We start from the raw sequence: 25,735 nt of genomic DNA on the forward strand, positions 1-25,735 counted from the left end.
AACAGATTTCAGTTTCCATGAATTCATTTTTATTATGGGGGGGGGGTTGGGCAGTCCGGACATTGTGACATTACCGCCGTTTCACGTCATCCATGTCTGACTGTCCCTTCTGTAGTCAGAGAATTCTCAGCACTGAGCAGTCCTGGTGAGCGGCCGGATTCCCTGATCAGGACTGCAGAGCCTAGCACGGGACGACACCCCATCCCGATCCATCCATCCATCCCAATACAGACACGAGGGACAAGTGTAGGGAACGCCATTCTATTGTTGGCTCTCCATGAGGCAGAAGCAGAGGGTCCAATGCTGCACCTTCTCCAGGGAATCCAACATAAAGCTCAACGTATGGTAGTTGATTGCAGGTCCTTTGGTGGGCATCAGAAACAGTCACAGATCACCCCTATGAATATCCGTCCTTAGAGGGTAGCGCCCCCAGCGAACCACATTCTCACAGTCCTTATCAGGGGGGATCAGAAGGACTCGATCCCCACATGAAACGTTCTCATTGGTTTTCTGGCATTAACAGTCCTCATACTCTTACCGCAGAGACATCTTCCAGACATCAGCTGGACAGTCCTCATTCACACCGCACTGGAAAACATGGCCGCTCCGCTCTTCTTCACAAGTATGTCCTTTCACGGTTTGCAGCGTTTGGCCTGGAACTCCGCCCCGGCGCTGCTCACTCTCTTGTTCCGGTGATGCGGGAACGTCGGCATCAGTTGCGGCTCACAAGCTGGGAAAAAAATAAAAAATTTAAAAAAAAAAGGTTATTTTAAGATTTAAAGTGTTTGTTACCCCAACACTGCATATTCCTGACATGTGGCTGCTGTCCCATGTCCTGGTATGAAGAAGTCTCCTGTTCTCTTTGTATTGCTTCCTTTATGTGAAATCTTTGGTTATCCTGCCAGTCCCTCTGGTTTCCTATTAAAACCTGACCACACTAAGCAGAAGAGCACACTGTGGTCAGTTCTCTAGCTATGCTGGGAGCGCAGCTTTCTCTCCTCCAACGATTAGACTTGTCCTGCACAGCCATTCACTGGGAAGATTATTGTACTGCTTACCATACCTTGTTCTGTACAGTATATGTACAGGCAAGGCTTTGCTTTCCTTGTGTCAGAAGTGCCCCCCAGATGACTGGTGGGGTAATGATAGAGGATAGGATGATAGCGGAGGAAGCACAGAGCCACGGAATAAATGAAGTAGAAGCAGCGATATTCTTGCACTGCAGATCTCTAGGCACAGCTTCCCCTCCAGCAAGGAGAACAGTTAGCAGAACAGTAGTGATATCCCCAAATCTCACTCCAAACTTCCTGAAACAAGCAGTCGGAGGCAGCACTGATACTGCAGATATACAGCTATGAGCGTGTAAGGGTTAGGAGTGCCCTGTACTCTCCATACCAGGAATTGCTCCGCTTTATTATCAGGAGGAACTTGTCAGGGCAGTGCTTAGATACAAGAAGGCCGCTTTCACACTAAGACTTCAAAGTCACGCGATTTTTATGCGATTTCAGGGAATGCTTGTGTAAACTTGCATCAAAGTCGGACCAAAGTAGTGCAGGGACTACCTTGAAGTCGCACAGATATGAACAGTACTCATCGGAAATCATGGGGTACGACTTGTCATGCGACTTTGCAGTCCCAAGTCGCAGGACAAGTTGCACTGGTGTGAAAGGGGCCTTAGCATTTCTAAAGGTTTCCTATAAAAGAGCAACTCTTTATATCGGAGTTCAGGTCCAGATTCCAGAGTATTAAAATGGTATTTGCAGGGCGACGCTCCAAGTTGCACATGGCAGTGAATACTCCATTTGTTCACCTGCTGAAAATACGATCGACCCTCAACACTGGAGGAGTGCGTGTGGCTGGAATACTTACGTAGAGGCTTCTCCTTGAAGTAGGAGCTGGCCAGACTGTCCTCAGCTGTGGCTCTGAGAAGGTAGGAGAGAGAAGAATGCTCAGTATTAGAAGTTTAGGACTTGGCATGAAAACCTTCCACCTCCCCCCCCCCCTCCCTCCCCCTCCTTACCTCTTTTTTGGGTCATACATGAAGAGGAAGTTGAGCAGGCGCAGGCCGGCCTCTGACAGCCAGGGGAACTTGTGTTTCAGGTTGTTGTATGGCTGTTTGCGGACCGTGTACTGACCAACCAGAGGCAGCTTAGAAAAACCCTGCAATGAGAACAAAGACACGGAGAAGAGAACATCAGAAAACCTCAGGAGGACCAACAGATTTATTTTTTATCCAGTTTCAGATTTCTAAAACCATCAGCGGGGTGTCTTCCCTCACCTCTGGTAGCCTGAACCCCCATCTAAGGTTTAGTTTTCAGTATGCTTTCTTTTTGTACTATACTATATTTTCCTAGATTGTAAGCTCTCAGGATCAGGGCCCTCCGATTCCTCCTGTATTAAATTGTATTGTAATTGGATGACCGAATCCTGTAAATACCGGCACCGGCGAGAGATTGGACCATCAGAGAGGAGTTTGTTCTACTTTAAAGTGGATCCCCACCCTCCCCACTGCATTTTTACTCCCCTTTCAATCCAAACATTCACCCATGATTCTAACCATTTCAGATACTCACCTGCCCAGCGGATCCAGCGGTGTCCTGCAGAATCCTCCCTGCTCTGTCCTGTGCCGCCATCTTCTTATGCGACATCATTGAGGGTCTCACCAGCTCTTCTGGGTTCAGCCACCAGGCCTCACGATGAGTAACAACCTCATCAATGCAGCCTCACAGTTGCCAAGAATGCAGCCTCACAGTTGCCAAGAATGCAGCCTCACCGTTGCCAAGAATGCAGCCTCACCGTTGCCAAGAATGCAGCCTCACCGTTGCCAAGAATGCAGCCTCACCGTTGCCAAGAATGCAGCCTCACCGTTGCCAAGAATGCAGCCTCACAATTGCCAAGAATGCAGCCTCACAATTGCCAAGAATGCAGCCTCACAATTGCCAAGAATGCAGCCTCACAATTGCCAAGAATGCAGCCTCACCGTTGCCAAGAATGCAGCCTCACCGTTGCCAAGAATGCAGCCTCACCGTTGCCAAGAATGCAGCCTCACCGTTGCCAAGAATGCAGCCTCACAATTGCCATGAATGCAGCCTCGCCATTGTCATGAATTCAGCCTCACCATTGCCATGAATGCAGCCTCACCATTGCCATCAGTGCAGCCTGATCCATGCCCATCTGCAGCCTGGGAGGGGATAGGAAAGGGGCGGGACGAGCTCGGTTAGATTACACACAATCTCCTGTTTACTCTGCGGCCTCTTTAATACAAAGTCCCGCCTCCTATGACAGGCGTCATTGTCAGTATGTGTTCATGCTAGCCCAACCTTGTTCGCAGGGCAGCTTAGTTCCATACAGATGCAACATATGAGTATACCGCTATTCCGATACATTTTATATGTAATTTCTACTCCCTTTGCCTATGCAATCTTTTATTGTATGTTTATTATAATAAAATTTATATTTTTTTACTATAATACCTGGTCTGCCTTTAAAATCCGGAGGGGTTATACCGTAACTTGAGCATTAGGTTCTCTTCTGTCTATCATAGGAGAAAAAATAAAAAAAACAGTCCTCCAATGCCAGCCCAGGAGACGGGACTTCCTATTACAGAGGCCGCCGAGTAAACAGGAGATCCTCCTGTATGTAATCTGATGGCGCTCGTCCCGCCCCCTCCCCCTCCAAGGCTGCCAGAAAAATAAATAAGGTGTGTATTATATTATATATATATATATATATATATACACACACACACACACAACGTATTTATCGGCATATAACATGCACAAAAGTTTCAGGAAAAAAACTTTTTTTTTTAAATAAAACACTTTGAAGCAAAATAATGGTCAGTGAGCATCAATGTAGCCTGATCAGTGCCCATCTGCAGCCTGATCTGTGCCCACCTGCAGTCTAATCCATGCCAATCTGTAGTCTAATCAGTGCCCATCTGCAATCTTGCCGTTATATATGCTGCCATCGAGGGGTAGGCAAACAATGCCAAAATAGAGCCGGTGTTCTGACACAAAGTCTTCGCCTATGGAATAGTGTCCGGGCCGTACTGCGCAGCGCTTGCACAATACAGGGGACAAGGAGAAGCTGAACATCTCCGAAGAAGAACGGCACCTGCGGACTGAGTCCAGGTTGAAGCCCCACCATCCAAGTGGACATAGGGTTCGCTCGGCTATTTTAAATTCTAACTCTATGTGCACTTGGATGGTGGGGCTTCAACCTGGACTCAGTGCGCAGGCGCCGTTCTTCTTTGGAGATGTTCAGCTTCTCCTTGTCCCCAGGACGGACACTATGTGATGGGGGGACACTATCTCATCGGACACCGGATCTCCTGTGCACTCGGCATCATGTACAGTCCCGTCCCTTTGCCCGGATCCTATGATGGACATAATGCTGGTCCAATGCCGGGACACCCATTCTAGGAGCCGTCCAGGGGGCGGGACTGAGTGTGACTTCGAGCCGAGCCAAGCACACAGGAGATCCGGCTCTATTTCAGCAGCACTTGTCCCCTCGGTGGCAGCCTATATCGGCGTATAACATGTACACACGATTTTCCCCCTATTTTAAAGGGGGGGAAAGTGTGTGTTTTACGCCAATAAATACAATGTATATGAAGACTTGACACTTTCTCTGAGAGGCAAGTCTGACCTAGCCAAAAAGATATGGGCCTGCTGGGTCGCCTTTAAGTACACCTTTGTATATGCGGATATTGTGTCTCAACCTATGTAATGTAATGTAATAGTACCGTAAAGTTTAATCGTAATTTTTATGACCGATGCTGAAGATGGACCCTGCTGAGGCGAACAGCCACCCCCCCCCCCCCCACCCCTTCCCTCTTTTTCCTACCCCCCCCTCCCACCCTCTCCCATCCCTCCCCCCTTTCCTACTCCCCCCCCCCCCTTTTCCGCCTAACTACCCATCTTGCTTCTCTCTACACTCTAGACTTTTATTCTCTCTCCTTCTGAGCTTTCCTCCCTTTCAGAGCTTAACAGACTTCTTTATGTAAAACCGGAAGGAGGGATATGCTTCTTTTGATATATTACCTTTGGAGTCTCAGTTAAACCCAAGAGGATATTGCTGGTACCAGGGGGGCCCCAGGACTTTACTGGTGGTCTGTTATCACTGACTCTCCCTCGGAGGGGTGCCCTCTGTATCCTACCTGCTGTTTCTTGCACGTTTGTTTATGTCATGATTGATCGTGTTACTCCTTTGACGATTTGTTTTTGATAAGTTGTATATGCTTCTTTTCATTAATAAAAACTGATTAAAAAAATACAATGTATATATTTTTATTACCTGTGGGGCCACATTAAAACTGTACGCAGGCTGCAATTTGGACATGCCTGGCGTAGTCACATGCGACACCGATAACCATCCGAACGGACTTTGTTTAATGAAATGTGTCTACAGTTGGAAAACAAGTGCTGACCCCATACATACCGGCCAGATGGTCTCATTTGGTGTCCCCAGAAGTTGTATAATAAGATCGATCTGATGGATTTCCGAAGAGCCCGGTAATAATGGCTTGTGAGCCAGAAGCTCGGCCAGGATACAGCCCACAGCCCTGTATGGAAGAAAGAAACCCCATCATCATCATCCAACCACAACGTGGGATGTATAAAATGTCCAGGGGAGGGAACGGGCAGGAGGGGGTCGGAGGGCTTTGTTGTTTATATCGTAACCTAAAATCTTCATTTATAAAATCAGATTAAAAAAAATAAAAATTCACCAACAGATTACTCACCTGCAAAGCTGAATTCCAAGAATTCTGCCACTTTGTAAAAAGCGAAGGCACACTATGGGGTTGATTTACAAAAGGCAAATCCACTTTGCACTACAAGTGCACTTGGAAGTTCAGTCGCTTTGGATCTGAGGGGAAGATCTGAAATGAGGGGAAGCTCTGCTGATTTCATCATCCAATCATGTACAAGCAAAAATGCTGTTTTTTTCTTTTCCTTACATGTCCCCCATCAGATCTACAGAGACTTTACTTCCAAGTGCACTTGTAGTGCAAAGTGGATTTGCCTTTAGTAAATCAACCCCTATGAGTCCAAGAAGGTGCCTGACATCTCTTGAACTTATCTCTGATATTTATATCTGATGGGTTTATGGCTCTGCTGGAGCATACACAGACACGGGACTGTGAGAAGAGAGAGCCACACAGGAGAAGCTATGCCTGTCCTTCTCCTCTGCTGACCATTTGTATTTTGTGAAGGAGTTCTTATAATACAAAGGCTTCTGTGATTGGAAAGGAGGGAGGGAGGTGCAGGCTTAGCCGCTGCAATGATTAGAATGCCAAGCCCCCGGAAACACAGCAATAGCCCTCTTCCGGGAGTGCAATAAAACTGTCAGATATAAATAATAGGAGATAGGTCCAGGAGAAGTCATGCACCTCCTTGGACTTAATTCATAGTGTGCCTTCACTTTTCAAAAAGGAGCTGAATTCCTGGAATTGAGCCCCGATTTCTGCAAAACACAAGGAAGATTTACCCAGAAATAAGAGTGCGTTGGTCACCTCTTTATTGAATAAGGTTAAATGTGAATATGACCCATTAAACAGGGGTGCTCAACCTTTTGAAGGGCGAGTGCCACTTTGGCAACTTGGTATCATTTCAATAAAATAATACTTTCTAAAGCCTCGTACACACGATTGGATTTCCTGCAGACAAAGCACCAGACTTTTTTCCGAAGGGCGTTGACCAGGAACTTGTCTTGCATACAAACGGCACACAATTGTCGGCTAACAAACATGAATGTAGTGACGTACTACGAGGCTTTTCAGCTCTTTAGCGCCACCCTTTGGGCAGCTTCTTCTAATGTCGCGTTTAGGGAGCATCGATTCCGAGCACGCGTGTTTGTATTTTGGACTTTTGTCTGAAGGACTTGTGTACACAAGATCGGAAAATCTGACAACAGACATTTATCTGTGGAAAATTTATAAGCCTGCCATCCAACATTTGTCCGTGGAAAATCTAACAACAATTACCCGATGGAACCTACAAACGGTCGGATTTTAGGCCAACAGTCTGTCATCAGTCAATTCCTGGAGGAAAATCCGATCGTGTGTACGAGACTTTAGATTAGGTGTGAACTTCCCTCCAGTTAGATTGAGTCCCGGTGTTCTCGATTTTGGTTTCATATTGAAAAGATCTCCTTACCGAACCTTATTCATCCCCTTCATGTATTTAAAGAAGGAGGACGCTCACCATGCCAACATCCAAAATATATATATAAAAATGGCTTGAGAAACTCAAAAAAATAAGTGGACTCTGTGGGCACCATATAGGAGGTGAATAGACTGGATCCGGCTGAAAAATAAAACAGGCGGACCCAATTGGACCGATCGCGTGAAAAAGGGACCCACGGCCAAGGCCGTCTTTAAGGCAGGGCCGAAGGGACAGCTGCCCTGGACCCTGTCATTGTTGTGGGGCCCAAAGCAGCTGCCCCATACTTGCCAACTATCCCAGTATAAATTCTCTCGTCCCTTGAAGTTTTAGTCCTGTGCTGTGTCCCGATGTCTCAGTGTGAAGTTCAGTTACTAATGCTGCCCAGCTCTGCCCTATTGTTGTGTACAGGCGACTCACCTGCAGACCCTGTGTTTACATGGAAATACCAGCATTGATATGTAAATAGTGGCAGCTCGGCAGCATTCATATGTAAATAGAGGCAGTATTCATATGTATATCATGCCCCCCTGAGGTCATATCCACCATCACCTATACGGAATTCTGCCTCTAGGGAGATAAAGGGGCATGCTGGAAATTGATCACACTCAGCACTGCCACTGATCCCCGAAGTCCTAGGATCCCTAGGAGTTTTCTGTCTATTAATGGGTCCCCTCACCTCCTTAGTACATGGTGAGCAGGCAGTGAGGAGATGATGTGCAGTAACCTCTAGCAACCAATCAGTGAGCAGTATCGATGTACAGTAATCTCTAGCAACCAAAGAAGCATAAATCATGTGCTGCAACTAATACACTGTGACCTCTGGCAACCAATCGTAATCGCTGCCTGATCTGATTGAGTAAACGGAGTTTGAGTCTAGCTGCTATTTATTGTAGGTCTCAAAGCAGATGGAGAGCGAAACTGCATGGGGGGGGGGGGCCCAGGAAATTTTTTGCCCAGGGTCCAATCAATATTAAATACGGCCCTGCCCATAGCTGCTTTCACAATGATGTGCTGTGGATTACCCACCCTGCGGGTGCAGCAGTGCCTTTCCTGTGAGTTTGCTGCACTTTTCCATAGACTTCTATTATATCCTGCAGGTGTGGTGCAGTGAAACTCCTGTAACAGAAGTCTATGGCTCAGTGCAGATAACCTGCAGGTGCACCTGTGAGTCAGTTTGAAAGCAGCCCAGTAACCAGTGCAGAAGAGATGTGCCTATATATATATACACAATGTGATTTTATAATATAAACTGACCTTTAATAACAGTCTTCCATTCAGGAATCACCTTGCAGGTATTGCCGGAAGTTGCTGTCCCAGGCGGAGTGCATTTGGTATCACTCCGCCTGTGACAAGAGTTGGCAATATACAGGAAGCAATCGGCTTACGCGGCCCTACTCCCTCCACAGCCGTGCTTCCTCTAGCGCTGGCTCCATTCAGAACTCTGGTGCTCTGGGACGGCGGCCCAGGGAACCTCCGCTCTGGGGTGGTGGGCGGTAGGATGGCAGACCAGGAACCTCCGCTCTGGGCTTGCCGAGCCGCAATCCCAGAGCAGGAGGCTGCAGGCCACTTTAGAGGACTCCTCTGTAGTAAAAGATTTGTCCACATTTTGTTGATGTCATCACTTTGGTGTCTGTAGGTATATTGGGGAAACTAACTGCAATAAAAAGCTGACTGAGGTTCCAGTGTTCAGCTTTAAAACATTCTCTACTCCAACAAAAAGGTAAAAAGTTGAGGCTTTTGATACTCTTAAAAAAAATAGCTGAGCCAAATTTTGGGCCAATTTCCATGTTGAGATGTTTCTTATCTGACATCCACTAAGGAGGGACAGAGAGAAACGTCACATGACCCGAGTGCTAGTGCCTCCGTCTCATTTTTGACAGAACCCCCCCCCCCCCCCCCCTTATATAACAGAAGCTTAGCAGAACTTGAGGCAATTCAGTTCGCATTGTAGCGCTATACAAATTATTCATTCATTCAGAACATGTGTTCCCTTTATATTCTCATAGACATACGAAAGTTTAGAGGTTTGGGGTCTCACCACATATCGATGGCGGTTGTTTGTGTCGTACTTCCAAACAGCAGCTCAGGCGCTCGATACCTGAAATCAGAGAAGCAGACACCGGAATGTGAGACGGGAACTGCAAATTATTCAACAATTCTGGAATTTAAAGAGTTTCTTTTAAAAAAATAATAATACATTTTTTATTATTTATGTTATGTAAAACTTTTTTTTTTTTACACTGTGCTGTTCCTATAATTGTTTTTTTTTAAATCAACTTTATTGCTGTCACAAGGGATGTTGTTCATCGCTCTGTAGAAGAGATTGAGCGGCTGTATAGTCACTTGGATCACTTCTACAGTAAAGCCCATCGCTCGCCAAAGATTCTGATGACCTTACAGGACATGGCTAATGGACAGCCATTGGGCAGTGTCACTGGCAGCAATGTTCATGCCTGAAGAAGGAACTTCCACTCTGCGGTCCAGAAGAAGGAAGACTTGGAGTGACTTAAGAATTTGGTTCTTTTAGATTTACTCTATTGGAAGATTAGCTGGAGGGGGCGTGGGCAATGTTTTGTTGGGGTGGATCCCTGGCTGGAAATGAGCTTTAAAAGAGAAGTATGGGTAAAGCTCTTTGGGCCTCACTCTCCTGTGACCCAGAATCAGGCGACTGTGGACTTAAACCTGCTGTTGGCCGAAATCACAGAACTGTTTCAGACACTGGAGGGATCCAGATAATGATTTTGGGATCAACCCAGATACCTCACTGGCAGCTGGCTCTGGCTCTCGGCGTAGCACTCCTGCCCGAGCTCAGCGCTTCCAGGGACCGCTGGAGGGGCAGAGCAGAGAATGGCGACTGACAGTCCCCGCTCTTTGTTCAGAAGTGACCAAGATGAGCGATCGGTGGTCATGTGATCGCTCAGTTCTCCGGCTTAGAGCCGATGTGGAACAGAGAGCCAAGTACATACATTTGCTTTTTTTACTATCCCCACACATCTCCTCCTTTGAAGCGGAGGTTCGCTCAACCCTGCAAATTTAGAAAGCCAGCAGCTACACATACTAATATTTTATTAATAGGATTGTTATTTTAATAGGACACTTACCTGTCCTGGAGTCCAGCGCAGCTGATGTTTCCGTCGGCTGCTGCGGCCACCATTGCGGGTAAGGGAACCCGGCAGTGTAGTCTTACGGCTTCACGCTGGGAAACCTACTGCGCACACGCGAGGCTCCGCTCCTCTCTCCTACTGTCCCCGGCGGCCGGGGAAGGAGGAGGAGGGAGCTGAGCTGCTGGCGTAATTTGTTACGGCCGGACTCCCGGAAGTGGGAACAGGATACCCGTTCAAAGACAGGCATCCACCCCCCCCCCCCCCAAAAGGTGCCAAATGTGGCACGGGGGGGGGGTAAAGGAGCAGAAGTTCCACTTTTGGGTGGACTTGCGCTTTAAGCCTATACAGAAATAACTCAAAGTCTGCGCTCTCGGGTCATACATTATGCTTTCTTTCAAATGGTCAGCTGGGATTGTTCATACTCAGCAGAACTCCCAATTAAAGGGGTTGTAAAGCTTTGTTTTCTATTTTCTACATAGGTTCCTTTAAGCTAGTGCATTGTTGGTTCACTTACCTTTTCCTTCGATTTCCCTTCTAAATGTTTTTTTTTCTTTGTCTGAATTTCTCACTTCCTGTTTCTCCTCAGTAAACTTCACACCATCATCCGAGAGGTGTTTAGTCAGCCAGAACAGCTTACTGAGGAGGAACAGGAAGTGAGAAATTCAGACAAAGAAAACAAAGAAAAAAAAAACATTTAGAAGGGAAATCAAAGGAAAAGGTAAGTGAACCAACAATGCACCATCTTAAAGGAACCTATTTAGAAAATAAAAAACAAACTTTTACAACCCCTTTAACTCTACACAGCCTCCTACTCACCAGAGAGTCACAACTTTTGGCGTCATCTGCTTTGCAGGAACGCTGTATGCACGAGCGAGACCAAAGTCAGCTGCAAGAAAAAAAAAAAAAACACAATCAATGAGTTCCACCAAACAAAGCAATCAGGAAATGATTGAGCAACCAAGAGAACAGCCATCTTTACTTCTCCAAATAGTGAACAGAGGTCACAGCTTACCGATCTTCACACATCCCTTGTCTGTCATCAGTAGATTGGACACCTTCAGATCTCTGTTAGGAGGGAGAATTATGAACCCATTAATAAAATGGTTACACAGTTGGGCTGATAAATAGAAAAAAAAAAAGTCCATCTAGTTCAACCAATATAAAAATCAATGAAGAAATAAAAAACATCCATAAACCCCCAAAAAAAAAACCTCCATACCGCTGGTTCCCAAAACGCGGCCCTCCATGTGCGGCCCACAGGCTGTTGAGCACCCTGTAGTAAGCAGAGTGGGGCGCTGGAATACTGTCTGTGCGCTTTGGTCTTTTGCTAATCCATGCCGACTATTCACTTATATTGTTTCTCAGCAATGTAAAAGGGTAACTAAACTCAAATCATAAGTGAGCCCTCCCCCAATGCCAAGTATACCCCCCCCCTCCACTGATCTTAAAAGGGTTGTAAACCTTTGAGGTTTGCATTCTATGAATTGAGGTGAAAAATCCTCTTGTACTGCAGCAGCCCCCCCAGATCCCCCCCCCCCCCGTTTTACGTTCCTGCGCCCGAGACGAGCACACCCGCTCAAGCCGATTTGTCTCGGGTCCTGATTGGATAGATTGATACCAGCGCAGCCGTTGGCTCCCGCCGCTTTCAATCAAATCCAATGACGTGGGAGCCGGGGGGGGGGGCGGAGCCGAATCCGGCTTTCCTACTCACTCCCAACACAACGCCTGTGCATACCGCCGTTCATTCCTGGAATGTTACAAATGCAGGAGACGATGCGACTCCAGTGTGCATGATCAGTGTCAGAGCAAGAAGACAACAAACTCATGAGAGAGACCGGCAGCAGCAAAGAGGAGGGTGGCGGGTATGACATCACTGCAGGGGGCTGCTCTCGGTACACAAGCGGTAGTAAACTTTTCTTTTTTTATATAAAAAAAAATAAATAAGCGCTGACAGGATATTTATGACAGAAGGGAGGAGCCTATCAGTCTCTCCTGCCCGTCAGCTTTCATGTACACTGAGCTGGTGCATGAGCAGCTTAGCGAACATTTACACCCCCGATTTGATCATATGACTCCCGCGTGCATGCGTGTGTGTAACATCATATCACCATGGGCAGTCAAGTGACTGAAAGCACCGAACCCGGAACAAAGGAAGACCAGGTGAAGGTAGAAACACCCCTGATCGATCGCAGTACTGGAGGGCTCGGTTTGACAGGTAAGTATGCCTTAATGCAGTGCATACTAGCACATTATCACCAGGACAAAGTGGGGGAGGGGGGGGATCCAGAACTTTGGGTTGTCACTGGAACAGGAAGAGAGGGGAATCTTCCAATGGGAACACGCGTTCCTGTGACAACTAAGAGGGCATTGGTGAGATTCCATCCTGCTTTCTGCTGTGTCTCCAAAACAGGATGTGAAGGGAAATCTCCCCAATGGGACAGAGACAGAAAAAACAAACCTGACGAGGCTTTTATCCGATCTCCTCTCCATCCAAAACTAAAATAATGCAACGTCTTAGTGTTCCATATACTTCATATATATGTCATTAGAGGGAGTTGTGTGAAATGTTCTACCTGTGCACTATAAAGCTCTCATGCAGATACTGAAGACCAGTGAGAAGCTGGAAACAGATGCACTTTACCTGAAAGAGAAGAAAAAGAGAAGAGAAGAGAAGAGAAGAGAAGAGAACTTTACGACAACATTGTATAAAAAATATATATAAATAAATAAAATATTTATAACTCCATTTTATATGATGAAAACCAACTGACTGAATCCCCAGGACTTCTGCTCCAATCGTTATCATTATGTGTACACTTTTATGGGGCGGCTATAGAGAAGAGAAAACCAACTTCCGGTTTTGTACCGTCCCCTCCCCCTCCTTGGGAACTTTGGACATACTGGGACCGTTGCTGGAAAGATTGACCAGGAGGACACCGGACTGCCCTACTAGATCACCACACAGACTGCTCAACTGAAACGTTTTACCATAATTACTTTACAAAGCTGAGGGGAGAGTGTAGGATATACTTTTAAAGACTGTTTTATGCTTTTATTAAAATAAATAGGTTGGTATAAAACGCGTTACAATTTTATTAAAAGGTCACTGAGCTTAGCAAACTGAATCAGCCATCACTCCTGACCCCTGCACTATGCATCCAATACTACTGACCCCCTGCACTGTGCACTGCTTACTACTGACCCCCCTGCACTGTGCATTGCTTACTACCGACCCCCCTGCACTGTGCACTGCTTACTACTGACCCCCTGACCTGTGCACTGCTTACTACTGACCCCCTGCACTGTGCACTGCTTACTACTGACCCCCTTGCACTGTGCACTGCTTACTACTGACCTCCCTGCACTGTGCACTGCTTACTACTGACCCCCCTGCACTGTGCACTGCTTACTACTGACCCCCCTGCACTGTGCACTGCTTACTACTGACCCCCCTGCACTGTGCACTGCTTACTACTGACCCCCCTGCACTGTGTACTGCTTACTACTGACCCCCTGACCTGTGCACTGCTTACTACTGACCCCCTGACCTGTGCACTGCTTACTACTGACCCCCCTGACCTGTGCACTGCTTACTACTGACCCCCCTGACCTGTGCACTGCTTACTACTGACCCCCCTGACCTGTGCACTGCTTACTACTGACCCCCTGCACTGTGCACTGCTTACTACTGACCCCCCCTGCACTGTGCACTGCTTACTACTGACACCCCTGCACTGTGCACTGCTTACTACTGACCCCCTGCACTGTGCACTGCTTACTACTGACACCCCTGCACTGTGCATTGCTTACTACTGACACCCCTGCACTGTGCATTGCTTACTACTGACACCCCTGCACTGTGCATTGCTTACTACTGACACCCCTGACCTGTGCACTGCTTACTACTGACCCCCCTGACCTGTGCACTGCTTACTACTGACCCCCCTGACCTGTGCACTGCTTACTACTGACCCCCCCTGCACTGTGCACTGCTTACTACTGACCCCCCCTGCACTGTGCACTGCTTACTACTGACCCCCCCTGCACTGTGCACTGCTTACTACTGACACCCCTGCACTGTGCATTGCTTACTACTGACACCCCTGCACTGTGCATTGCTTACTACTGACACCCCTGCACTGTGCATTGCTTACTACTGACACCCCTGCACTGTGCACTGCTTACTACTGACACCCCTGCACTGTGCATTGCTTACTACTGACACCCCTGACCTGTGCACTGCTTACTACTGACACCCCTGACCTGTGCACTGCTTACTACTGACCCCCTGCACTGTGCACTGCTTACTACTGACCCCCCCTGCACTGTGCACTGCTTACTACTGACACCCCTGCACTGTGCACTGCTTACTACTGACCCCCTGCACTGTGCACTGCTTACTACTGACACCCCTGCACTGTGCATTGCTTACTACTGACACCCCTGCACTGTGCATTGCTTACTACTGACACCCCTGCACTGTGCATTGCTTACTACTGACACCCCTGACCTGTGCACTGCTTACTACTGACCCCCCTGACCTGTGCACTGCTTACTACTGACCCCCCTGACCTGTGCACTGCTTACTACTGACCCCCCCTGCACTGTGCACTGCTTACTACTGACCCCCCCTGCACTGTGCACTGCTTACTACTGACCCCCCTGCACTGTGCATTGCTTACTACCGACCCCCCTGCACTGTGCACTGCTTACTACTGACCCCCTGACCTGTGCACTGCTTACTACTGACCCCCTGCACTGTGCACTGCTTACTACTGACCCCCTTGCACTGTGCACTGCTTACTACTGACCTCCCTGCACTGTGCACTGCTTACTACTGACCCCCCTGCACTGTGCACTGCTTACTACTGACCCCCCTGCACTGTGCACTGCTTACTACTGACCCCCCTGCACTGTGCACTGCTTACTACTGACCCCCCTGCACTGTGTACTGCTTACTACTGACCCCCTGACCTGTGCACTGCTTACTACTGACCCCCTGACCTGTGCACTGCTTACTACTGACCCCCCTGACCTGTGCACTGCTTACTACTGACCCCCCTGACCTGTGCACTGCTTACTACTGACCCCCCTGACCTGTGCACTGCTTACTACTGACCCCCTGCACTGTGCACTGCTTACTACTGACCCCCCCTGCACTGTGCACTGCTTACTACTGACACCCCTGCACTGTGCACTGCTTACTACTGACCCCCTGCACTGTGCACTGCTTACTACTGACACCCCTGCACTGTGCATTGCTTACTACTGACACCCCTGCACTGTGCATTGCTTACTACTGACACCCCTGCACTGTGCATTGCTTACTACTGACACCCCTGACCTGTGCACTGCTTACTACTGACCCCCCTGACCTGTGCACTGCTTACTACTGACCCCCCTGACCTGTGCACTGCTTACTACTGACCCCCCCTGCACTGTGCACTGCTTACTACTGACCCCCCCTGCACTGTGCACTGCTTACTACTGACCCCCCCTGCACTGTGCACTGCTTACTACTGACACCCCTGCACTGTGCATTGCTTACTACTGACACCCCTGCACTGTGCATTGCTTACTACTGACACCCCTGCACTGTGCATTGCTTACTACTGACACCCCTGCACTGTGCACTGCTTACTACTGACACCTCTGCACTGTGCATTGCTTACTACTGACACCCCTGACCTGTGCACTGCTTACTACTGACACCCCTGACCTGTGCACTGCTTACTACTGACCCCCTGCACTGTGCACTGCTTACTACTGACCCCCCCTGCACTGTGCACTGCTTACTACTGACACCCCTGCACTGTGCACTGCTTACTACTGACCCCCTGCACTGTGCACTGCTTACTACTGACACCCCTGCACTGTGCATTGCTTACTACTGACACCCCTGCACTGTGCATTGCTTACTACTGACACCCCTGCACTGTGCATTGCTTACTACTGACACCCCTGACCTGTGCACTGCTTACTACTGACCCCCCTGACCTGTGCACTGCTTACTACTGACCCCCCTGACCTGTGCACTGCTTACTACTGACCCCCCCTGCACTGTGCACTGCTTACTACTGACCCCCCCTGCACTGTGCACTGCTTACTACTGACCCCCCCTGCACTGTGCACTGCTTACTACTGACACCCCTGCACTGTGCATTGCTTACTACTGACACCCCTGCACTGTGCATTGCTTACTACTGACACCCCTGCACTGTGCATTGCTTACTACTGACACCCCTGCACTGTGCACTGCTTACTACTGACACCCCTGCACTGTGCATTGCTTACTACTGACACCCCTGCACTGTGCACTGCTTACTACTGACACCCCTGCATTATGCAGTACTTACTACTGACCTATGCACTATGCTTTACAAACTTATGCCCAAAGCCTTACCTACTCATGAATCCAACATTACATACTACTGTCTGAAGAACTCTGCATTACTTACTCCTGACCCCCCTGCCCTTTGTGATATTTATTCCTGAGGCCCTGCATTGTTTTAAACACTATTGGCCTCTGAACTCTGATAATTACTTCTGCATTGTGCATTAGTTACTACTGACTTATGTGCTACACTTTACAAACTCATGCACAAAGCTTTAATTTCTCATAAACTCTACATTACATACTACTGTCCCAAAGAAATCTACATTACTTGCTCCTGGCCCCTACCCTTTGTGTTGTGCTTACTCCTAGCTCCCTGTACTGTGTTATACACTATAGGCCTTTGCGCTTCCCTGATGCCCTGTGTTACATACTACTGACCTGTGCACCATGCTTTGCTTATTACTGACCTGTGCACCATGCTTTACCAACTACTGACCTGTGCACCATGCTTTACCAACTACTGACCTGTGCACCATGCTTTACCAACTACTGACCTGTGCGCCATGCTTTACCAACTACTGACCTGTGCACCATGCTTTACCAACTACTGACCTGTGCACCATGCTTTACTAACTACTGACCTGTGCACCATGCTTTACTAACTACTGACCTCTGCACCATGCTTAACTTACTACTGACCTCTGCATTCCTTAAATCTGACCCTGAACTCTTCAAACCTACTATCTTTAGGTTTTTACTCCATAAGCATTTTATTAAAATAAATTTGATTTTAAAAGAAAAAAAAAAAAAAAAAAGGGGGGGGGGGAGGATTTAAACAAAATAATAAAAAAAAAAAAAATAATTAAAAAAAAAAAAAAATCACAAAATTAAAAAAAAAAAAAATATATGATTTGATTTTATTTTTTTTAAATCGTTAAATTATATCCACCCTGGTACAGACACTACAAGGACCTGCACTACTACTACTTCACAAAGGTTTTACACCATGCCGGTTCATTTTAATGGGAGATAAAAAGAATTCACTGCAGTCACAGCAGGAAGGTGAAGTTGAGTCCCCAGAAACAGAACAGAAGGTGTTATAGTATATAATTCCAGCATCCCACCAAAAACTGGCTTTTTATTAATGAAGAAATTGAACTATAGAGAAGTGTCAGTGTTCTCCAGTGTGTCAGTGTGCTCCAGTGTGTCAGTGTGCTCCAGTGTGTCAGTGTGCTCCAGTGTGCTCCAGTGTGCACCAGTGTGCTCCAGTGTGCACCAGTGTGCTCCAGTGTGCACCAGTGTGCACCAGTGTGCACCAGTGTGTCAGTGTGCTCCAGTGTGTCAGTGTGCTCCAGTGTGTCAGTGTGCTCCAGTGTGCTCCAGTGTGCACCAGTGTGCTCCAGTGTGCACCAGTGTGCTCCAGTGTGCACCAGTGTGCTCCAGTGTGCTCCAGTGTGCTCCAGTGTGCACCAGTGTGTCAGTGTGCTCCAGTGTGTCAGTGTGCACCAGTGTGTCAGTGTGCACCAGTGTGTCAGTGTGCACCAGTGTGCTCCAGTGTGCACCAGTGTGCTCCAGTGTGTCAGTGTGCTCCAGTGTGTCAGTGTGCTCCAGTGTGCACCAGTGTGCTCCAGTGTGCACCAGTGTGCTCCAGTGTGTCAGTGTGCTCCAGTGTGTCATTGTGCTCCAGTGTGTCAGTGTGCTCCAGTGTGTCAGTGTGCACCAGTGTGTCAGTGTGCACCAGTGTGTCAGTGTGCACCAGTGTGTCAGTGTGCACCAGTGTGCTCCAGTGTGTCAGTGTGCTCCAGTGTGTCAGTGTGCTCCAGTGTGTCAGTGTGCTCCAGTGTGTCAGTTTGCTCCAGTACCTGGGCTTCTGTGAAGGGGGTCTGCATGTTCTCTAATAGGCTGGCCAAGTCCTGTTCACAGTAACCCATCACCAGAAAAATGCTGCAAAAACAAAAACAACAACCAATGACAGTTTTATCCAACATCAAGACACACAGATAACAGATATCTCTTTATTAGGCCAACGGCTGCATCAGGAGCTCCAGAGTATAAAAGAGAAGAGAGGGCGACTCTAAGTGTAGCAATATGTTGCTAAATGTTGTACCTTCATTAATCACTTTTTTCCCCACAAATAGAGCTTTCTTTTGGTGGTATTTGATCACCTCTGCGGTTTTTATTTTTTGCGCTATAACCAAAAATAGAGCGACAATTTTGAAAATAAAATGCAATATTTTTTACTTTTTGCTATAATAAATATCCCCCAAAAATATATAAAAAAAACATTTTTTTCCCGCAGTTTAGGCCGATACGTATTCTTCTACATATTTTTGGTTAAAAAAAAAAATAAAAAAAAATAAAAAAAAAATCGCACTAAGTGGTTATTGATTGGTTTGCGCAAAAGTTAGAGCGTTTACAAAATAGGGGAGTTTTATGGCATTTTTAGGGTTTAGAGCAGAGATCAGCGTCACTAGTTGCTAGGCAGAACGGGGAGATGCTGTTTACAACGGCATCTCTCCATTCAGCCACCCCGTGAGACGATCGCGGGTATCCCCGTGGCGATCGAGTCCGCGGGACCTGCGACCGGACTCACGGGGGTCCCCCGACCGGCACACTCGCGATGGCAGGGCGGCAAATTTAAAGGGACGTACAGGTACGCCCATTTGCCTGCCCGTGCCATTCTGCCGACGTACATCGGCGTGCGCCGGTCAGGAACCCGGTTAATTGTCGGTCGTTTTTTCTTTATAGCACAAAAAATAAAAACTGCAGGAGGTGATCAAATGCCACCAAAAGAAAGTTCTATTTGTGGGGAAAAGAGGGACATCAATTGTATTTGTGTGCAGCGTCACACAACCACGCAACTGTCAGTTAAAGTAACGCAGTGCCGTATCGCTAAAAATGGCCTGGTCATGAAAGGGGGGTGAAACCTTCCAGAGCTGAAGAAGTTAAAAGAGCAGTTTGGGATTTTTTTTTTTTTAATAGAATCATTCTTGCCTAGGGGGGATGCAGAATCTCTCCCCTGCCGTCTCTAAGACTGAGAACCGAGCGATCAAACACCCCTGATCGCTCGGTTCTCAGAGCTCTGTGAGCATTGACTGTCAGTCACTCCCTGCAGCGCTGGGCTGTGTAGGGGGGGGAGTGGGAGCGGCCGACTCAAGTTCTCAGCTGAGAGGCTGAGCCGAGTGCCGGTCCAGGGTTCTGGATGGATCCAGACCATATTGTCACGATCCCGAGCCTGGACCGGGTCTGTGACGTCAGCCAACTTCAGCCCGCTGTCTGCTGAAAACGGGTCACAGGAGTGCAGAACAAACTACACCCCCGTGATCCACAGGAGACGTCCAGCCAGACCAGCTTTCCCCGTACTTCTCCTTTCAATGGGGGGAATGTAGGATGGAGGTACCCCCACCCCAAAACATTTTTACATAGGTATGAAATGAATACTCATAGCATGCGCCAAACCTGAATAGCCTGTTTGATAGGAAGAGGTCCTCCAAGTCTTACCTCTCCAGGTGATTTCCCACCACCACTTCCTTGAGCCCCACTATGTTGGGGTGCTGCAGCTTTAAAAGCAGTGTGATTTCCCGCAGACTGCTGATCGGGATTCCTGAGTGATGAAGAGGAGATATCGTTATCAGTGACACCCTTGGGATATTACTGCCGGGTAAGGACGAGCTCAGTTGTGTGTTCGGATCCCAGTCTAAACCCACCTGAGCAAATACACCCCCCTGAAAGTCACTGTACTCAGCCCATCATAAGCAGGCAATGCATTCCATCCTCCCTCCCCCATATCTACATGTCCACTGATCAAAAGATAAACACCCCCCCCCCATTAGGGCTTATAGTGAAGCTGCTGACAGATCGAAGTGGTTGTAAAGGCAGAAGGTGCATTCTATGCATTAAGATAAAAAGTTTTCTGTGTCCAGCTCCCCCTTACCTCCCCAATACTTACTAGAGCCTCAATCTCGATCCAGCGATGTTGCACGATAGACGCGGCTGTCCGGGACTCCTCTCCTCATTGGCCGAGACAGCAGGGTGGCACCATTTTCTCCTTTGGCTGTCAAAGTCAGTGAGCCAATGAGGAGAGAGGGGGAGGCGGGGCCAGGCCACAGGCCCGAGCCTGAATGGACACAAAGAGCTGTGGCTCAGCTCGGGTGCCCCCTGAGCAAGCCTCATGCTGCGGGGACACTTAGGAGGAGGGAGGGGCCATGAGCACCAAACAGGGATCCGAGAAGAGGAGGATCGGGGCTGCTCTGTGCAAAACCAACTGCACCGAGGAGGGAAGTATAACATGTTTGTTATTTTTAATGAAACAAAAACGAGAATTTAGTATCACTTTAACTACTTTAAATCCAGCTCACTATATATTTTTTCATATGAAGCCCTGAGAAAAGGAGAGGGGGGGGGGGGGGGGGGTCTTTTGACCCAGAATTGTGTTGGCCCAGTGAATAAGCCAGTGGGGCCCCCCAGCACTGAAAGTCACAGCAAATATGGTCAGCACATCCTGGACTCTCCAGATAATATCCACACATTTGTTAAAGTGATGAGATCACAGCAGTGAAGGTTTTTCAGGACCGTTTGTCATCACATGCCAGACCCAGGAGCCATGTGCATCCCTGAAATCTTGTGATCTGATCACTTTATTAAATGCTTGGAAATGATCTTGAAGGTCCGTGTTGTGCTGGCGATCCTTGGACCTAGGATGTTATCGCTCTCCAGCCCCGTCTTACTTCTTGCCATTTCAGGCAACGTGTGTGATGTGCATATTATATGTGCCCAGCACTTCAAGGGTTAAATAATCGTTAGGTCCAGGAGGAGCTGAAGAAGGTGGGTGGTGCTGTAGGTGGTCCCGTTGTGTCGTCACGTTCAATGTGGGGCTATTAACCCTGCGTTGTACATGGAGGAGGCAGACCGCAGCCATGAGCACCTTAGAGAGTAAGCTTTGCAGGAGCGGGCATGCAGATAGGAGGAGTCTGCTGGAACCCTCGCTTCCTCATTCCCGTTACACCCTAGACTTCACAAGCAGTAAGGGCTGTGCAAGATCTGGAATACACCGAACTCACCGTCCTTCTCTTTATCCATCCTCACTTTCTTCAATGCCACAATCTCATTAGTGCTGGTGTCCCTGGCACGATCTAGAAGCAGAAGGTGACAATGAGGAATCCCAGCAGGTGAAAAGGTTGCAAAAAAATAAAAATAAATAAAAGGAAACAGGGGAGCATTAAATAAATTCTAGTCACAAATTCACAAAATGCCTGGATCACACGACCAAATAGAACCGGCAGGTATACCAGTGTTTATTACCGTAAGCTGCTGCTTGCTCTGAAGGCTGTAAAGCCAACAACTGCTATCCAGGACTCTGTTAGAAAGATTTTCCCCTCACTTCCCATCCTGACACCAGCGCCTTTCCCTCCCCTCACTTCCTGTCCTGACACCAGCGCCTTTCCCTCCCCTCACTTCCTGTCCCTACACCAGCGCTTTTCCCTCCCCTCACTTCCTGTCCCGACACCAGCACCTTTCCCTCCCCTCACTTCCTGTCCCGACACCAGTGCCTTTCCCTCCCCTCACTTCCTGTCCCGACACCAGCACCTTTCCCTCCCTCACTTCCTGTCCAGGTGCCAGTGCCTTTCCCTCCCCTCCCTTCCTGTCCTGACACCAGCGCCTTACCCTCTCCTCCCTTCCTGTCCTGACACCAGCGCCTTTCCCTCCCCTCACTTCCTGTCCCGACACCAGCGCCTTTCACTCCCTCACTTCCTGTCCCGATACCAGCGCCTTTCACTCCCTCACTTCCTGTCCAGGTGCCAGTGCCTTTCCCTCCCCTCCCTTCCTATCCTGACACCAGCGCCTTTCCCTCCCCTCAGTTCCTGTCCTGACACCAGCGCCTTTCCCTCCCCTCCCTTCCTGTCCTGACACCAGCGCTTTTCCCTCCCCTCACTACCTGTCCCGATACCAGCACCTTTGCCTCCCTTACTTCCCGTCCCGATGCCAGCACCTTTCCCTCCCCTCACTTCCTGTCCAGGTGCCAATGCCTTTCCCTCCCTGTCCTGACACCAGCGCCTTTTCCTCCCTCACTTCCCGTCCCGATGCCAGCACCTTTCCCTCCCCTCACTTCCTGTCCAGGTGCCAGTGCCTTTCCCTCCCTGTCCTGACACCAGCACCTTTCCCTCCCTCACTTTCCATCCCGATGCCAGCACCTTTCCCTCCCCTCACTTGCTGTCCAGGTGCCAGTGCCTTTCCCTCCCTGTCCTGACACCAGCGCCTTTTCCTCCCTCACTTCCCGTCCCGATGCCAGCACCTTTCCCTCCCCTCACTTCCTGTCCAGGTGCCAGTGCCTTTCCCTCCCTCGCTTCTTGTCCTGACACCAGCGCCTTTCCCTCCCCTCCCTTCCTGTCCTGACACCAGCGCCTTTCCCTCCCCTCCCTTCCTGTCCTGACACCAGCGCCTTTCCATCCCCTCCCTTCCTGACACCAGCACCTTTCCCTCCCCTCCCTTCCTGTCCTGACACCAGCGCCTTTCCCTCCCCTCCCTTCCTGTCCTGACACCAGCGCCTTTCCCTCCCCTCCCTTCCTGTCCTGACACCAGTGCCTTTGCCTCTTCTCACTTCCTGTCCTGACACCAGCGCCTTTCCCTCTTCTCACTTCCTGTCCCGACGCTCTAGGGAATATTTTACAAGGTAATGCTATGCACAACAGCTCACCCAGCTTGTTTGGTATTTATATGATATAAACAGAAAAAAAAAAAAAAAAAACACATAAGATTTACTAATACTGGAGCACACAGAATCTGGTGCAGCTGTGAATAGGAACCAATCAGCTTCCAGCTTTTATTGCCAAAGTTTAATTGAAGAAGCTGAAGACAGAAGCTGATTGGTTACCATGCACAGCTGCCCCATATTCTGTGTGCTCCAGTTTTAGTAAATCTCCCCCATGCAGTCCATCCAATCTGCAGTCGTTCAGCAATCAAACTACAAGTCCCAGCCTGCAGAGCACGACCACTCCCACAACATCTGAAGCCACCCTAAACCTCCATCACCCCCCCCCCCCAATACTCACACACAATGCCATAAGTCCCTTCCCCAATTCGATTTAACTTTTCAAACTCTTTCACACTCCGACATCGGCCGAGCTGTAATGACAAAGAGTACAGATCATTAGGAGGAAACCGTCATTGCTCTGATGAGAAAAATTCTGTATGGAAACATATTAACTTAAAGAAAATTCTCTGTGTGAAACCTGAAAATATAAAAGGACGCCGGTACCAAGGAACCACACTGGCCGCCACTGCTGAACTCTATATGAAGATGCTAGCTGCCTGGCTGTTATTTGGATCCATAGGCCTCAATACTTTCCGTCAGAGCCAAGAGAAATATGGAAGTTTAGAAGGAGGTTGGTAAAGGCGGCACCTGCATGTCTCACAGGTCCACTTTACAATGATCCCCATACCGTATGCCCACCATACCATAGACCCACCATACCGTATACCCACCATACCGTATACCCACCATACCAGAGCAATTTTGATTGGTCAAAGCAGTGATAAGAAAACATGTGACCAATCAGAATCACTTTGACCCATCCAGGAAGAAGACCGCAGCATCCAAATCCTGGATTCCTTCACCGGCTGGATGGGCAACGAAAAGCGAATCATCCACAGGGGGTGGGGGATGGGGTCTGCAGAGCTAGTTCAATTTTTTTTTTTTTTTTTTACAGAAAATTAAAAGTGACCTACACATTAAACAGGAAGTAAACTCTATTTTTTTTTTTTTTTACTTATACCTAGAGGTAAGCCTATAGTAAAGTTTACTTGTAGGTACAACAAAGATCTTGCTCCGTTTAGGAGATATTCGGAGTGTATGCAGCCGATGACGTTACCGGCGAATGCATACTAGATCATGATGCCTTTGTTGATGCCACAGCGCCTAGAGGCGATTCAGTTCGCATTGTGCGCTATACAAGTATTTCATTCATTCATTCATCTTACAGCTTTTTATTGGTGGGGGGGGTTTCACACCAGGATCTACAACCTCTCTAAAGGATAGGATATAAGTTCACTTCTTCCTCAAAGGGGCGGACGCATGAATAGAGGGTGGCTGCGGCGGCCATGGATAGATTCATTAAATTAATTATATTGGGGGGGGGGGGGGTGGCCCATGTGCCCTTCATGGACGGGCCGCCCCTGGTTCACTGATGACTACAAGCCAACAGCCACTAAGGATGTCAGGACACACAGAGCTGTATATATGAATGACGTGGGGGCGGAGCTCCACATGGACGCACTGTTTTCAAATAGTGACAGCTAGTACGGGAAATTTCTCCCCATACTGCTGCCCCGGGGGGAGGGGGGGGAGGGGGGGTGGCGACTACAGTGCTGGGGACAGGTTACATGTTCCACTCTAAAATCAGGTTGAACAGGTTACATGTTCTTAAAGGTGAACTTATCCTTTAAGATCATGTTACTTCCAAATTTAGGAGGGGGAGGGGGGATGTAATAAAGTAATCGCCCCCCCCCCCACAAAACAGCCCCCCCTCCTCTCCCCTGAAGCAGCTGTCAAATTTGCATGTGGCCGTGAGTGCCCCTCCCCCCTGTACAGCCGTATCATTCATTCACAGATCTGCAACCGCGGCAGACGGACTTCCCAATGGAAGGCGAGTACATTGATCTCCGCCCTCCGGGTCTGCCGACTCTTCCTCCAACTCTCTAACTGAACGGCCGTATCTCAGTATAAATCAAGCTGCAGGAAGAGTCTGCTGGAGTCTGGGGATTCTAACTGCACTTGAAATGCAAAAAAAAAAAAAAAAAATAAATAGAGGTCGACCGATATATCGGCCGATATTTGCCGTTTTTTAAATAATCGGCATCGGCCGATTTGTGCTGATAAAAAGCCGATTTAGAACTACAGCGGGACTTTGAAATGACTTCTGTAATAGAAGTCAGTCTAAGTTGACTGAGTCGTCATAGCAACACTTTCCTCCTCTCTGGGCAGACTGCCAAGAAAAGAACTAAATGATACAATGTTTACACTTCTGAATGAATGAAGTCATCTCAGTGTGTAAAGTTCTCAGTTTAACCATTTAAAGACTAAATCTTTTCTGACACTTGTTGCTTACAAGTAAAAATCCTGTATTTTC

The 25,735-nt window shown here is 48.3% G+C and overlaps 1 protein-coding gene across 4 annotated transcripts in view; it reads right to left on the reverse strand.

Annotated features, from left to right (window-relative positions):
• Nucleotides 1-12: 12 nt before the first annotated feature.
• Nucleotides 13-25,735, reverse strand: part of CDK10 (cyclin dependent kinase 10) — a 32,293-nt gene continuing 6,570 nt past the window's right edge. For all 4 annotated transcript variants that reach the window (XM_077450943.1, XM_077450926.1, XM_077450939.1 and 1 more), the window contains exons 3-14: nucleotides 23,660-23,732; nucleotides 21,671-21,742; nucleotides 20,112-20,214; nucleotides 18,473-18,554; nucleotides 12,847-12,914; nucleotides 11,286-11,338; nucleotides 11,090-11,159; nucleotides 9,208-9,267; nucleotides 5,443-5,566; nucleotides 2,021-2,160; nucleotides 1,870-1,922; nucleotides 13-730 (exon numbers count right to left, since the gene is read on the reverse strand). In XM_077450943.1, the coding sequence (XP_077307069.1) occupies nucleotides 633-730; nucleotides 1,870-1,922; nucleotides 2,021-2,160; nucleotides 5,443-5,566; nucleotides 9,208-9,267; nucleotides 11,090-11,159; nucleotides 11,286-11,338; nucleotides 12,847-12,914; nucleotides 18,473-18,554; nucleotides 20,112-20,214; nucleotides 21,671-21,742; nucleotides 23,660-23,732 (996 nt within the window). In that variant the 3' untranslated portion in view covers nucleotides 13-632. The remainder of the gene's footprint in view (nucleotides 731-1,869; nucleotides 1,923-2,020; nucleotides 2,161-5,442; nucleotides 5,567-9,207; nucleotides 9,268-11,089; nucleotides 11,160-11,285; nucleotides 11,339-12,846; nucleotides 12,915-18,472; nucleotides 18,555-20,111; nucleotides 20,215-21,670; nucleotides 21,743-23,659; nucleotides 23,733-25,735) is intronic.

This window comes from Lithobates pipiens, unplaced genomic scaffold (genome assembly GCF_037356315.1).
Source record: "Lithobates pipiens isolate NorthernLeopardFrog02 unplaced genomic scaffold, aLitPip1_a1.2 Scaffold_10, whole genome shotgun sequence".
Classification (NCBI taxonomy): Eukaryota; Metazoa; Chordata; class Amphibia; order Anura; family Ranidae; genus Lithobates; species Lithobates pipiens.